At 53.0% G+C, this 16251-nt stretch overlaps 1 protein-coding gene across 3 annotated transcripts in view; it reads right to left on the reverse strand.

Moving 5' to 3' along the window:
• The window catches only part of RCC2 (regulator of chromosome condensation 2), a 31689-nt gene extending 16227 nt beyond the window's left edge, over window positions 1-15462 (reverse strand). The window contains exons 1-4 of one of the 3 annotated variants that reach the window (XM_035307919.3): window positions 15286-15462; window positions 13970-14262; window positions 5421-5514; window positions 1212-1355 (exon numbers count right to left, since the gene is read on the reverse strand). In XM_035307919.3, the coding sequence (XP_035163810.1) occupies window positions 1212-1355; window positions 5421-5514; window positions 13970-14254 (523 nt within the window). In that variant the 5' untranslated portion in view covers window positions 14255-14262; window positions 15286-15462. Of the gene's footprint in view, window positions 1-1211; window positions 1356-5420; window positions 5515-9328; window positions 13410-13969; window positions 14263-14825; window positions 15064-15285 lie in introns of those variants that run through there. The other 2 variants (XM_078332975.1, XM_035307921.3) reach the window with 2 other exon arrangements.
• Window positions 15463-16251: the final 789 nt, after the last annotated feature.

The following is a 16251-nucleotide window of genomic DNA, read 5'->3' on the forward strand; positions in this document are numbered from 1 at the left end:
AGGACGCACTCTGCCCCTGCCCACAGGGTTAGAACGAGGATGCTTTTAGAACTGCCATGCAAGCAAAGCTCAGTGAGAGATCAGGAATAAGGTATTTTAAGTTTGGAACACTGATATAAAAGGCTGTGCTCGGCGTTGGAACTGAAGTAGGAGGGGTGCTTGGGGGGAGGGACCCACCTCGATGCCAGCCAGGAGAAAACAAAACCTGTGGCAAAGTCAGCATGTCACTAAGAGACTAAAAAGTATAAATTTGGGCCAGACACACTTTAGCTTTTTTCAACAGAATTACAAAATTAGCCGAGTGCAGGGAAGACAACAGATGTTAATATATTTGGACTTTGGTACAGCAGCTCATGAAATCACAAAAAATGGTTCAAACAGACCAAAATAACAGCGTAGTCATGTGGACCAAAAGCTAGCCAGAGGACCAGCCCGAAGGGTGGGGACAGATGCCAACATCCTCCATTGGAGGCAGGGTCTGGGAACGACCAGAAGGGTGGGGAGAAAGTGGGCTTTGACCGATACCATATGACTGGAATGATCTGGAAGAGGACACAGGCGGGAATGGCATGGCCGGCTAGAGGGAGGGCCATGGACAGAGGGTAACAGGAAGAACCGGAACCCATCCCAAGTGCACAGTTGAGGAAAAGCAGAAGAGAAATCCCAACAACTCCAAAAAAGGAAACTGAACAGGTGGGGAAATACCCTAAGAAACAGACAGCTGGACAGCGAGCTGCCAAGTCTGCAGACCAGCCCTGTGCGGACCTCAGACACGAGGGCCAGGGCGGCAGGGACGCAGCACCCTATGACATGTGGCAGCTATAAAAGCCAGTGGCATACAAGTGGCAAGAACAGAGGTCGAAGGTCATACCAGGCTGTAAAGAGGAAGGAAACCGTCCGTCTGCTGGAAGGGCAGCCTGCCTAACACAGCACACACCTCAGTATCAGAAAGATCCAGCTTTGGGCAGAAGACTCGGGAAAATGCTGCTTCAAGACAAGGCATCAAGGAAGTAGGGGCTACATACAGGCAACAAATGTCAGGAAGATGGGGGGACGGGGATGCTGGGAATTAGGGAAAAAGACGTGGGCTGCAAACGAAGGAGCCCAGCGCCTTGGAGAGAAGGCGCGAGTCTCTTTTCCAGACCAAGAGAACAAAGTGCTGTGTGGGGACGGCTGGGGACAGTGGTCCCCAGTGCCCGCGCAGTACTCACCCCAGCTCCACAGCTTCCCTTCCGTGGTAATGAGGAGGCTGTGTGCGGCACAGGAACCCGAGACCACCGTCCGCACGCGAACCCCCGCCAGGCACCCATACCTGTGGGGCCCCCACAAATTCTGACCGAGATTTCTGTAAGCAGCTGCAGAGAGAATGAGAATGCAGATTAGACACCCGGGGGGGTGGTTGGGGTGACCTCCAAAATGCCACCGGCCACCAAGGAGCCACTTCCTGAGGGGACCAGGGACAGGTGTTCCTTGGGTGCCACCCTGACCTGCCTGTGGGGAGGCTGCTTGAAGACAGGGTTTGTACTTAGAACCTCTGTGATGTTTCTGAAGACCCAAAACATACAATGCCCCAGGAGCAGAAGTGGGAGCACACGGGCCAGGCGTCACCTGCCACCTTTATACCCATCCAGCCCCAGCCCTGTCTCTGGGCCCCACCTCTTGAGGGCCTCAGCCCCATGTGCTCTGCCACCAAGCACTCCTATCTGCAAGTGCCTGGTACCCCGTTCCAGGTTGTCCAGGAGGCAGGAGTGCTGGCCTCCCATAGCTGTCAGCCAAGGAAGAGGCTGACCCAGGAAACCTTGATTGCCCCAACAGTAACCTGCCCCTCCTCCTCACTCCCTGCCACCCCGCCCCTCCTTTCCCAGGCTCTCCTGCCCTCCTCCTTTGGCCTCTGCCCTGGGCCAGAAGACTCTTTCTGAAGGGTGACCCTGAGTGTCCCATCTTCCAGTGTTCCCAGCAGGTCTATTAGACCCTTCCAGGAGGAGCCCTGCTCACACTGCATCCCCCACCACCACCTCCCGACCCTTTCTCAGCCATCCAGTGCATCAGCTGCTTCATGACTCCCCGACCCCACCCATATGTTCCCTTCCACAAGAAGATCCTTCCCACCTCCTACTTGTTCCTCAAAGCTCAAGTTAAGCACCAGTTCCCCTCCTCTGGGAAGCCCTCCAGGGTCACTTCCACTGAGAAATCTCCTTCACCCAGGGCTCCCCTGCCTCAGCCCCACTCAGCCAACCACAGCTCTCCTCCTGAGACCCCCTGCCCTCCCACTCCAGGAGAAGCCATCCAGGGCATAAGCTGTAGGCTCCCTCCAGCCTGGACCCTCACAAATGCCTGCCATGCAGTGAGTGCTCAATGGGAGAAAAAAGAAACAGCATCTGCCCCACAAAACCCCCTTCGCACCCTATTAGTGGATGGAACAGAGCCATCCACTAATTTCTTAATTTCCTTTTTTTTTTTTTTTTTTTTTTAAAAAAAAAAAAGATAAGAGTCTTGTTCTGTCGCCCAGGTTGGAGTGCAGTGGTGGGATCTCGGTTCACTGCAACCTCCGCCTCCTGGATTCAAGTGATTCTCTCCTCTCAGCCTCCCAAGTAACTGGGATTACAGGCTTGTGCCACCACACCCGGCTAATTTTTGTATTTTTAGTAGAGAGGGTTTCACCACGTTGGCTAGGCTGGTCTCACTTCTGATCTCAAATGATCCACCTGCCTCAGCCTTCCAAAGTTCTGAGATTCCAGGCGTGAGCCACCATGCCCAGCAATCTTCCTTTTTTTCGCTGAGACTCTCAAGAACATTTCCAGGACTGTGGTGACTATATTGAAATGCTAGCCACTGCCAAATAGTCTCTAAGACTGATCCAATGGAGGAACTGATAAAAAGGATACAATTTTTCTTTTTTGAGACAGAGCTTCACTCTTGTTACCCAGGCTGGAGTGCAATAGCTTGATTTTGGCTCACCGCAACCTCTGCCTCCTGGGTTCAAGCAATTCTCCTGCCTCAGCCTCCCGAGTAGCTGGGACTACAGGAGTGTGCCACCATGCCCAGCTAAGTTTTGCATTTTTAGTAGAGACGGGATTTCACCATGTTGACCAGGATGGTCTCGATCTCTCGACCTCATGATCCACCCGCCTTGGCCTCCCAAAGTGCTGGATTATAGGTGTGAGCCACCACGCCCGGCCAAAGGATACAATTTCTCTATCAAGCACCTGGCTCCCTGGAAAATATCTGTGAAGTATGTCTGAGCTGCACCCTCCGCCCCTAGCAGAGGGTGCCACATACTCCCTCATTCAGGTTTGAGGGCAAGCAGGCAAGACCCCTGGCCTCAGGGGTCAAAAGCCAGCTCATCCCGAGTAGCACCTGAAGCAACACACCTGCATACACCTCACCTGAAGGGAGGAAAAGGAACATCAACAATTTCCTGGGGAAAAAGCAAACCAAAAATAAAAGCCTCATGGTCTATATTAAAACAAGAAAAACCGGCCGGGCGCAGTGGCTCACACCTACAATCCCAGCACTTTGGGAGGCCAAGGTGGCGGATCACAAGGCCAAGAATTCAAGACCAGCCTGGCCAACTCTACTAAAAACACAAAAATCAGCTGGGCGTGGTGGCGGGTGCCTGTTATCCCAGCTACTTGGGACGTGGAGGTGAAAGAATCGCTTAAATCCAGAAAGCAGAGGCTGCAGTGAGCCCAGACTGCACCACTGCACTCCAGCCTGGGCGAAAAAGCGAAACTCTGTCTCAAAAAAAAAAAAAAAAAAAAAAAAAAACAACTTAAGAAAACCCAAGGTAGTGGCATCTAAATTAAGATTTAGGAACTGTATTAAACAAAAATCAGGAGGGAAAAAAACCCAAAGTCTCTCTGTCATGAAGACACAATGATGGCATGACTGACAAGTGTCATCATGACCCTGGGCTGCAACACAGGAGGCCAGGGGACACCAGGGAAGGGTGCGGTGCCACACGCTTGACCTTGCTTGGCCAAGGGGAATCTCAGGTGGTCAGATGCTCCTGGACTTGCCATAGCATCTTTTCCTGCAGCACCCAGGATGCCATTGGCTAGTGAGAAGCAGGGCTGGGTTTCATCTGGCCTTCAAGGAAGGGCTAGAGGAATGGGGGTGTCGGGGGGCAAGTCGAATTAAATGCCCTGCAGCAGTCCCAGGCACTGCAGTCAGGCTGAGAAGTCAATTCCCATGGCCTCCAGATCCCTGGGGTCTGGTCCTAGTCACAGAGCTACGGCGTGGATTGCTGTGCTATCTTGCAAAGGAACAAGACATCCAGGCTTCTGGTTTTCACCAGAGCTACAGCAACATACATGCACAGGAGGCAACAGAGTAAACCAGAGAGTGGGACTCCAACCCTGGCCCCGCCTGTCGCTTCCTTTGGTTATTTACTGCCCCTTCCCTGGGCTTCTGTGCCTTCAGTGTCCCGTGGGCCACTCAGCTGAAGAGCAGCTTTGAGAAATGATGCAATGCAGGCACGGGACGGGCAGCAAGGCGCCAGCAGCACCCGGGCTTACATTACTGCAGACCACAAGGTGCTTCCCTGGAACACCAGCTGCCATGTGGACGTGGGCCCCCTGGCTTGGGCCTGAAGACTGGGCATTTTCCAAACAAGGCGCTGCTGCTACCTGCAGCACTTCTAACTCAACGGGCCCACTGGTGTTGCTGATTGTAAGCTGTTTTCATGGAACCAGGTGATCTCCAACGCACCTGTTTTAAGGTGCCAAGATGTGCCAGCATGCAAATATTTGTTCAAGGGGCAAAGCAATGCTGGAAAGCACTTTGGGAATCTTTCCAGATGAAATCAAGAAGCCATAAAAGTTGGCTACATGCCAGCCGTCCTTCTCCTGGATGGGCTGGTTCCCTTAATGTAAGACACATCAGTTTTCCAAAGGTAACAGGAGACAAAAAGTTAGTTCGTAAGGACCCCTCTGCTTTCCCTGCTCCAGACTGTTCTGTCAAAACAGTTCCTGCAATAATTTGGCAGCTTGCAAAGAAACGTGGACTCTTCTGCAATGTTTGACATTTTGACACCTGACATTTCACAAATGTCTAGGACATTCTGACACCATCTCACAGAGCCAATCTCTCTTCATTTTGACAAAAACAAGTGACATGAGAAGGAAGACAGAAAAGGTGACAATGTTCATTTGAGGATACTACTTGTATTTTCCCGATTAATCTTAACGGAATTAGTGAGTCATTTCACATTGCTGCCTTTAAAAAACTAAGATCAGGGTTCAAATCCAGCTCCATCACCACCGTGGCTGTGTGGCCTCAGGCAAGTCACTTGGCCTCTCTGAAAATGCATTCGTAAATGAAGGAAATACCTACCAGGCAGGTGATCAGCTGGTCAGTGGAACCACAGTGGACACCTAGCACTTAAGTTCTCAATGAACTTTGAGACACCATTCTCATACCTTGCTGTTTAGGCACTTCTTTTCGACCAATCAAGTCCCAGTTGGTTGCCCCAAAAATCAAAAGCTGCCCTTTGCACTTTGACCCTTCAAGTTTCTGCAGAGACAGAGAAAGGAAAAAGAATTAGCGTGTAAGGCTGCACCAGTCCCCTCCCAGGGCTGGTCAGTGACAGCATGAAGCGAAAGAAAATAATTCACCTTTACCCCTTCTGTCACCTGTGACCTCCACATAAACAGAGGCTCCCCACCTTCCTTCCCTCCCTCGCAGCAATGCGGACAATCCCAAACCTGCCCACGGCTGCTCACTTGCTAAGCCCAGGCTCATTTTTTTCCTTTTGACTTCTCTTTAAAATGGCTTTTGCAAAACACTAAAAAAAAAATAAGCCAAATGACATGCCTCCTCCCCTTTGCAAACTGACATCCAGAGGTATCTGCAGGAAGCTTGCCGACACTCAGGGGCATGAAATCCGGCTTATCGCAGGGCCAAGTGTGCATTTCACATGGCAAGCACAGTCTGGGACCTCAAACCTTAGAAGCCCCTGACTCGGGAAGAAAAAGAGTAGAGAATGGGGTTCGATTTTTCCACTGGAGGGAGGAAGACTGGAGAGAACAAAGCTTTGTGGGTGGGTATGTGTGGTCTGACGCAGGTGGCTTTTGATGGCGCCCTCACGCCACTGTCCACTAGCCAGGGGGCCAGTGGTGAGTGAAACAGGACATCCAAGGGGCCGGACTTCTCCAGGGACAGGCTGTCACAGCAGCCAGCATGCTCTAATGTTCATCCTCAGTCTCCCAACACGGAAAGCCATCAGGGCCACCAACTCTCATACTGTCAATGAAAATCTGTGTCATTTAAAAAGGCCACTGTCCAATTCTGGTGGCACTCATAATATTCTCAGCATTTCGCTTCCTTAAATGTCAAAATATACTTTTTAAAGTGATTGTTCGTTGAAGACTCCATTCTGAACACCCCACTCAGTCCACACTGGCAAGGGAAGCATTCATTACTCTCACTCTCTGCTCTTAAACATGATTATTCCTGGACCTGAAAAGGAAAGGGGTTTCCTTCTGTTTACAGAATTGCTCTTGGAAGGCTTCAGAAAAAAAGGCTGGCCAGGCATGGTGGCTCACGCATGTAATCCCCAGCACTTGGGAAGGCCGAGGTGGGTGGATCACTTGAGCTCAGGAGCTAGAGACCAGCCTGGGCAACATGGCAAAACCCCATTTCTAGAGAAAATACAAAAATGACCCTATGGTCCCAAGCTCCTACTTGGGAGGCTGAGGTGGGAGGATCGCTTGAGCCGAGGAGATGGAGACTGCAATGAGCCGGGATCATACCACTCCACTCAAGATCACACTGCCTGGGTGGCTGACAAAGCCAGGCCCTGTCTCAAAAAAAAAAGAAAGAAAATGAAAAATGGCCAGGTCCAGGCCCAATCATTCTCACCTCTACAGTGTGATCATCCCGCCTGTATGTTTTGGCAGTACTGCTCACACATTTCTAAGACTACACATCTTCCCGATAGATGAATTCCAGTTCACAGAACCTTTACATGCCCCAAACCTAATATGCTAGGCATCCCCCAAGATACAGGTTTCGTCACACTTGTCTGCTCCACCCACATTATGTGGCAGGAGGAAAATTGCCCATCTACAGGAAAACATCCTGCAGTCATCTTGAAAAGGGGAAGTGAGGCCAGGCGCAGTGGCTCACGCTATCATCCCAGCATTTTGGGAGGCTGAGGTGGGTGGATCACCTGAGGTCAGGAGTTCGAGACCCGCTTGGCCAACATGGTGAAAACCCGTCTCTACTAAAAATAAAAAAATTAGCTGGGCGTAGTGGCAGGTGCCTGTAACCCCAGCTACTCGGGAGGCTGAGGCAGAACACTGGCCGGGAGACAGAGGTTGCAGTCAGCTGAGATCGCACCATTGCACTCCAGCCTGGGCGACAAGAGCCAAACTCAGTCTCAAAAAAAAGGGGAGGGGGGAGGGGAAGTGAAACAACACAGAAATGGAGAATGACTTCAACACATGTAAATTATTTAGAAAATGACCTTAATCAGAGGGTAGCCCAGCCCCTGCAGCACCCAGACTCAGGTTACTTGAATTGGAGCCTAGTTTCCCCTGGTTATCGCCCCTTCTTTAACTGGCAGGCCTGGCTGGAATATTCTACAGGTCTATAGTCAATGGCTTCTGTCAAAGTCCCTGGGGAACGAGAGGACCCTGGGTCCTGTGCTCAAGGCACGGACTTGTGCTCTACCATTTCTCAAGTTGGCATGGAAGGGACAGTAGAGACCCAGGAAGGGTGCTAAGGCACTGGAGTCCAAGCTCCCAGGCCAGAGAGCAAGCCTAGAAAAGAGCCCCGGAATGCCAGCAACTGTGGACCAGGAAGGCAGAGGTTCGTGGCACCTGTGCTCAGCATTCACCAATGAAGTCACACCACCCGACACTGAGATACAACCACTGCAGCAAAAACTTCACAGTGCTGAGACCACACCAGAACCCTCAGCTCCATCAGGCCAGAGGGCATGGTTCAGACAGCCAGAACTTACCAGTGGCCTTGGCCTTGGGGAGGTTGTTTCTGGGGTTACCTGGACCTTTGGTCAAGGGCTCATGAACACTGGCCCATCAAGCTAGCTGAGCATTTATACACAAACCCAACCATGCCAATAAAAATATATCTGTGGGCCAGGAGTGCCGGCTTACACCTGTAATCCCAGCACTTTGGGAGGCTGAAGTAAGCAGATCACCTGAGGTCAGGAGTTCAAGACCAACCACGGCCAACCTTTTAACATATGTCCAATTTCTATTAAAAATACAAAATTAGCTGGGCATGGTGCCCATGCCTGTAATCGCAGCTACTCAGGAGGCTGAGGCAGGAGAATTGCTTGAACCCGGGAAGTGGAGGTTGCAGTGAGCTGAGATGGTGCCGCTGCACTCTAGTCTGGGTGACAAAAGAGAAGAAACTCCATCTCAAAAAGAAAATGTGTGTGTGTGTGTGTGTACATACATGTGAAAAACTCTGGTAAACTGAGTCTACTCCAGAGACAGTGGTTGGATTCATATTCCAGTTTTTATGTCATGGACCCTATTTCCACACACATTAGATGGAGGTTAGTGTACTTCATTGTTACTATTTACACAATCATTTGCTATAAGCTGCTTTCTTTTATTTCTCTATAACTTCTTTCCTTAGCCTGATATGGAATAAACATTTAAATCGAGTAATAGGGAACTCCTAGACTCCTTCTAATTTAAGGGGTGCTTCTCTTCATCAGGGATCGGAAACAGCCGATTACGTGGGAGAGACTCCTGTGCCTGTGGGCTCTGCCCAGGGAGCGTGTGGGTGTCTGAAGTTACGTTCCCTCCCAGGCTGAATCCAGCCTTCCCTGATGGGCCTCTAGATTTATTTTTTGGATGAACTCCATGTCTGCGACACTGCTTGTGTATAAAAGCCACACAGCAGTCAGCCTGGCAAAGTCTCCCCAACAAGATAAGCGATTTTCATGTCATTTCACCTGGCTGCCTCCAGCAACCTGGTCACATAACCTGGGCAGAGACCCACGTCCACGCCCAGAAAAGGTACTGAGCTTCTCCAATCAACAAAATGGGATTTCTAGTCTAAATCAATTTTTGAATTATGATCCAAATGTAAGGGGCAGGTTTATGGGGCCCAGAGTCAACCTTCTAACATATGTACATTTAGAGCACCTCTGCTCCGGGGAAGGAAAGATCCCTGGGAACAATGCTGACATCAATCACCTAAGGGCCAGCAGCTGAAACAGGCTTCCAGCTCAGCTTTCAGTTTTATTCATTTGGTCCTTTCAGAGTCAACACATCTGTCTCAGGGGCCACACAACCTTGGCAACCCAAGACTGGAAAAACTACAGACCCGGGCGGCTTGCAACACTCACCTGTTTTCTAGATTTGGCCAAGGCCACTGCCTTTACTTGCTTTACGAGGTTATGAGGTTCACAAAGAATTAGGACTGAAGCCATTCTAGTGTGACACTGTGCCATAAATATCTGGAGTTTCTGGCATGCAGACTTCCCAAATCCTCTCCAAAGCGATGTCTTTTTGTATGCTAACAACTGACACTGGCAGCCCCCAGGCAGCTTCAGTTTGGGGCAGTGGGAGACTTGGGACTTTCGGCCCCACCCCCCAACCTCAGGGGGAAGGGAGGGGTTGAAGGTTAGATTGATGATCAATGGCTTAATCCACCATGCCTACATAATAAAGCCTCCATTAAAACCTGCAAAGACTGGTCTGAGGGCTTGTGCAGAGCTCAACTTGTTCCAGGTGGGTGGTCTGCAGAGGGCACAGAAGCACGCCGCCCCTTCCCCCACATCTAGCCTTACAGGTCTCTCAGTGTCCATAGCCTTTGTAACATCCTTTACAATAAACTGGTGTTTCCCTGAGTTCTATAAGCTATTTCAATAAATAAATCGACACCAAAAGGGGGTCATGGGAACCCCAACTTGAGGCTGCTTAGTCAGAAGCAACTGGGGCCTGGACTTACCACTGGTGTCTGGGGTTGGGGGACAGTCTTGAGGACTGAGCCCTCAAGCTGTGGAATCGGATGTTACCTCCAGGTAGATAGTGTAAGAAATTAACTGGAGAACACCCAGTCAGTGTGTGCTGGAGACTGACGGCTTGCTTGCTTGATAGTAGGGGGAGACCTCCCTTTATGTCTGGTCACAGAAGTTGTGTGCTGGGAGGCCAGGCATGGTAGTTCATGCCTGTAATCCCAGCACTTTGGGAGGCCGAGGTGGGTGGATCACGAGGTCAAGAGATCGAGACCATCCTGGTCAACATGCTGAAACCCCATCTCCACTAAAAATACAAAAAATTAGTTGGGCATGGTGGCGCATGCCTGTAATCCAGGTACTCAGGAGGCTGAGGCAGGAGAACTGCCTGAACCCAGGAGGCAGAGGTTGTGGTGAGCCAAGATCACGCCATTGCCCTCCAGCCTGGGTAACAAGAACGAAACTCCGTCTCAAAAAAAAAAAAAAGAAAAAAAAAGAATTAGGCAACATGTATTTTTGTTGTTGTTTTTAAGAGACAGAGTCTCACTATGTTGCCCAGGCTGGAGTGCAGTGGCTATTCACAGGCACCATCCCACTACTGATCAGCACAGGAGTTTTGACCTGCTCCGTTTCTGACCTGGGCTGGTTCACCCCTGCTTTGGCAACCTGTGGTCCCCCGCTCCTGAGAAGTTACCTATCGATGCCGGACTTAGTGCAGACACCCAATTGGCATAGCGCACTACAGCCCAGAACTCCTGGACTCAAGCAATCCTTCAGCCTCAGCCTCCCCAGTAGCTGGGACTACAGGCACGCGCCACCGCCCGGCAGCAATATAGTTCACATGTCCTTCTAGCAACCCTGAGCAGGGGCAAGGTGTGCAAAATATTCAGTAAAAAGGTTCTTTCTGCAACAAGGACTGTCATCTGGCTGTGATAGCACATAGGGTCCCTAGGACTGCTCAACAGAGAGACAGAGACCAGAAACCTGGGGGCAGGGAGACTGGGCAGGAGACCAACCCAGGACATGGGCAGAGGGCCGCCCTAGGCCTGTGGAAAGGAAATGGCGCTGCATGGACCCAGCCCTGACCATGGATCAAACTCAGTAGATGCTAACAAAACTTAAACGTGGGGCACTTTGGGAGGCCAAGGCCGGTAAATCACTTGAGGTCAGAAGTTCGAGACCAGCCTGGCCAAAACTTCGAAACCCTGTCTCTACTAAAAATACAAAAAATTGCAGTGGGCATCTGCAATCCCAGCTACTCAGAGGCCTAGGGAGGAGAAATGCTTGAACCCAAAAGACAGAGGTTGCAGTGAGCCGAGATGGTGCCACTGCACTCCAGCCTAGGCAAAAGAGCAAAACTCCATCTCAAAAAAACAAAAGCAAAACTTAAATGCAGGGTGTGCACTTTCCATGAGGCATAAAACAGCATCATTTGCTGAACCCTCAGTCTCACAGATGCTCTGATCCTAGGATGGCACCAGCACTGACGGCCCAAAAGATGGACATCACAGGCCTTCTTGGTTTTTAAGTGAATAGAGGAAGGAACATGAAGCTTTTAGAGTTCTGCTTATACACATATATAACATAATGACTTCTTTAGGTGTATAAACGGGAACTTAAAAAGCTGCAATAGACTGCTGTCTACTCACATTGAGACTAACAAACGTGGCAGGGTACAGTGGCTCCCGCCTGTAAACCCTGCACTTTGGGAGGCTGAGGCAGGTGGATCACCTGAAGTGAGGAGTTTGAGACCAGCCTCACCAACATGATGAAACCCTACTAGAAACACAAAATAATTAGCTGGGTGTGGTGCGTGCGCTGTAATCCCAGCTACTTAGGAGGCTGAGGCAGCAGAATTGCTAGAACACAGGAGGTAGAGGTTGCAGTGAGGTGAAATTGCACCACTGCACTCCAACCTGGGCAACAGAAGCAAAACTCCATCTCAGGAAAAAAAAAAAAAAAAACTAACAAACAAACGTGCAGCCTCAAGCAGGGCTCACATCTGTCATCCCAGCACTTTGGGAGGAGGCAGAACCAGGCATATCACTTGCAGCCAGGAGTTTGAGACCAGCCTGGCCAACATGGCAAAACCCAGTTTCTACAAAAAGTATGAAAATTATTCGGGTGTGGTGGCACACACTTGTAATCCCAGCTACTCGAGAAGCTGATCAGAACTCAAAAATCACTTGAACCTAGATAGGTGGAGGTTGCAGTGAGCCGAGATCCTACCACTGCACTCCAGCCTGGGCAGAGACTCTGCCGGGGGGGGGGGGGGGGAAGACTAGTAAATGTGCCATTTCCACTGACAAACCAGCTTCAAGCAGCGCAGCTGGAGTCAGAGGTGGGCCAGGGAGAGCCAGTGTCCCCCCACATTCACTGTCACTACCTTCTGAGGTCAATCTCAGCATGGGGTAAGGATCTTTTACTCTAATGACAAAACTCATCGCTCCAACAGTCTGGAGCTGTTCAGCTGACAACTGGAGACCTGGATATCCAAACAATCTTGCTTCTGGAGACTCACTCAAAATAGAATACAGGCGAGGCGGAAGCTCACCTGGCCTTTCTTTTTAGTTTTGTCCTAACATACTGTGTTTGGAGGGCAGATGTCTGGAGTCTGGCACAGCAGATTAGATGTCAAAGGAAAACAGTTCCTGTGTTCCAGTTTCTCCATACTTCGGCCATTGTCTTGTCTGCCCTGATCCAAGACCCCAGGCAAGGCCTTTTGGCAGCTTTTGACAGGCTCTCCTCCACTGCCTAACAGGTTAACCCTTTCATCCAGAGGGCACTTCTACAAAGCATATTCCCATGTGCGATCTGCAGGGACTTTACGGGCTACAGCATTTGGAGATCCAGTTCCATCCATGATTTTGGACAAGGCCCTCAAACTCTGTGCCCGTTTCCCTCGCTATGAAGCAGACATAGAAAAGATGTTATTAGACACTGCCAGCGCTTCTCTGGAGGAAAGCACTCTGCTGTTAACCCTTCAACACCCTGAGGAGATGGGCACTTATGGAAGGGAAAAAAACCTCTCCCGAGTGTCAGGCTCTAAACCCCAAGCGGAAGTTCTTGCTCCCTGGGGATTATCTAAGAATCTGGTGAAAGCTGAGCCCCTCTTCTGAAAAACATGTCCCACACCACACCAAACTTGGAAAAAGTTCTGGCGGGGTGGGGGAGATTATGTGGCAGCAGATGCCAGGCTCAGATCTCCGACTCTGCAGGCTTTTACCGGAACGTTGAGTCAGCCACGACCTTAATTAAGATTTCAGCCAACAGCAGCAGTCCGCGCAAGACCCTAGGAGATGCTTCTGCACTGGGGGGCTACCACAGAGCCCATCCTGAGCAACCTGCAGCTTCGGACCACCGGCGGCAAACAAAGCCCGAGCACCACTCAGCCGGGGGGCTTCCCCGACCTCTGGGGAGGGATCTGCGGAGCATGCGCCTTCGCACCCCGCCTCGGCGCCCGCCACCCCCGCCTTCCCCGCGCGCGAGTCGGCGCAGGGCCACAAGGGGCATGCGCGGCGGCCGTCAGGCCCCGCCCCCCCCGGACGCCGGAGCCGAGGCGGCGGGAACCTCAAAGCCCCGGCGCAAACGGCCGCTCCCCGCAGAGCGCCGGCCGCCCCCTCCCCGCGACGCCCGGGCGCGCTGGCGGCCGCCTCCTCCTCCCGACCGGGCGAACTTACCGAGGTCCCCTTTCCCGGGGCGGGGGGGAGGGGCGCAGAGGGAGCTGCGGAGGCGGGGCCATGACCCCCTCGCGCGGGCTCCGGCCGCCCCTCCCCCGCCGCGGGCCCGGGCGCGCTCCCCAACCGCCAACCGCCCGCGATCGGATAGGCCGCGGCCCGCGCGCCCCGGCCCGAGCCCTTTTGTTGCGCGGAGGCGGAGGCAATGATTCAGCCCGCGGCCTGCACTGGCCCGGCCGCCGGGAGGGAGCGCGACGCGAGGCTGCCCCCGGCCGGAACGCGCGCCGTGCCGCGTCTCTGCCCCCGCCGGCCCCGGCCCCGCGCCTACCCGCCCGCCTTGTCCCGCACTCACGACGCGCTCCTTGGTGTGCTCGGGCTCGGTGATGACCACGGCCGCGCCGCCCGCCTTGCCTGCAGCCGCCGGCCGCGCCGCGCGCTTGCCCCCGCCGGGGGCCCCGTCGAGCTCCAGGCCGTCTTCGTCGCCGCTGCTGCCGCCGCCGCTGCTGCTACTGCAGCGCTCCGGCCGCTCGCGCTTCCTGCCCGCCGGGCCGCCGCGCTTCCTGGGCCCGGCGCGAGCAGTGCCGTTGCCCGAGCTCGGCTCCTCCCAGGCCGCCGCCGCCGCCTTCTTCCTGGGCATGGTCGTGGCTGGAGGGAGACACGGGGCAGCGGCGCACAATGGACGGGTTATAAACTGCGCGGGGGGAGGGGAGCGGAGACGAGCCACCCGGCCTCCACTTCCTCCCCTGCCCTCCCCAAAGTGGCGGCCGCGGGGTGGGCGGAGAGGGGGCGAGTTGGGAGAGGAAATCGCGCCCCTCCCTGGCCCCGGCGCGGCTCCTACGGGGAATCCCGCAGGGCAGCCGGGAGCCCCAGAGGCAATCCGCTGGAGGGAGAATGGAGACCCTCGGCCTCTCCTCAAGTTAGGCTTGCCTACAAAGCATCACAGTTGCAACCTGGCCCCCGCAAAAGTAAAGGGAAAGTAAAAGGAACCTCCAATCCCCTAGATTTTTCATTAAAGGTGGTTTTGGGACACTTCCAAGATTCCCCCTTGGCACCTCGGTGGTAAGGAGCTCCCTGTCCCCGGCCACCCCACCTGCTGCTTTTGTCTCCACGGCCTCCCCCTAAACCCACTCGTTGCATTTAATGCAACGCTCTCCCCCACCCTGTGACAGCCAGGGAACCCCGTTTGGCCCCAGCTCGGGGGTTCCGACCTCGGGCTTTAGTTAGCCGAATCCCTCCGGTGGACAACCCCCGGCGAGGGGGGAAAAGAGCCGGAAGAAAGCCGGACCCCAGCCCCAAACACCTGATCGCACAAACACGAAAAATAAAAACTTTAATGGTGCCCAACTCCCTCCCAGCCCCCTTGTCGGCCGTGCGGCCCGGCTGGTCTCCGATCCGACTACAAAGTGCCCAGCTCCGCCGCCAGCGTCCCTGCGCTTTCCCCTGTCTGCCTTTTTTTTTTTTTTTTAATTGATTTTGAACAATGGGATCTCTGTCTGTCTCCGATTAAACCACGTGGATCCGCCTTCCTTCCTCTTTTTATTCCTTCAGTCCCCCAGCCCCCCTCCCCCAGGTTTTTATTTTTCACCTTTTCTGTTAAAAAAAAGGGGGGGGTGGAATGAAACTTTCCTAGACCCCACAAACTGATCACTGTCGATTTTCAGCCCCTACCTGGTTGGAGTGATGAGAAACCGGAGAGAAAAAAGGAACAGAAGCAACTAAAAAACGGATCAGAGGGCTTTTTTTTCCGGCCCAGACTAGGGCTCCAGCCCACTCACCAGATACACTTAAAATGTAAATACGAGCTTCCAGAACAAATGCTACAACACAAAACAGAAACACATGTGCGGCCGCGCGGCAAGCGAGCGCGCGGCGAGGCGGGAGGCGCGGGGCCCGGGGCGCGCGCGCCCCCTGCAGGCCGGCGGACCCGGCGCCGGCGCCCCCGCCCTGCTCGGCCCGGCCCACCCGAGCCTGCGCCCCGCGCCGCGCGCCCAGCTCCCGGTCTCCGCTCCGCCAGGCTGCGCCTTTCGCTGGCCCGCGAGCGCGCCTCGGGCCTTCCACGCAGTGCGGCCTGCGCGTCAGGGACTTCTTTGCGGCTTAGGAGGACGTTGGATTGTTTTTCCTGGGCACGTCTAGACAGGTCACCTGAGGACACTCGCTGGAAAATGGTTAACTTCGCTCACGCAGCAGCCAACAAGGGACGTGCCCTAATTGAGCGATTGGAATGAAAGATGAATACAATTTGAATAATTTTTTCCTGTGCTGGGAGAAGCTAAGTTTTATTTGCCTATGGATGTGTCCAGTATGTCTCAAAGTACTGTGACACGGAAGAATCATAAAGGTTTGCTGTATTCGTGAAATAATTCGTAATTTATTTGAGGGCTGTGGAGGCACTGGAAGCTGGTTTTGATGTAAACTTTTCATTTTTTGACAGACATTTACTGAGCCCCCAGTACATGCAAGACCTACAGAGGCTGCAGAGCCAGGGAACAAGGTTTCCACCGTGGGGGAACGAACACACAGTCTAACGGAAAGACAGATCGTTAAACAAGTACTTACAAGACTGATAAGCTTTACAAAGTGACACCTGTGTAGGAACATTATGGCGAGGGGATTTATCCTATTACAGGATCGGGG

The sequence above is a fragment of the Callithrix jacchus genome, chromosome 7 (assembly GCF_049354715.1).
Source record: "Callithrix jacchus isolate 240 chromosome 7, calJac240_pri, whole genome shotgun sequence".
In the NCBI taxonomy this organism is placed as follows: domain Eukaryota; kingdom Metazoa; phylum Chordata; class Mammalia; order Primates; family Cebidae; genus Callithrix; species Callithrix jacchus.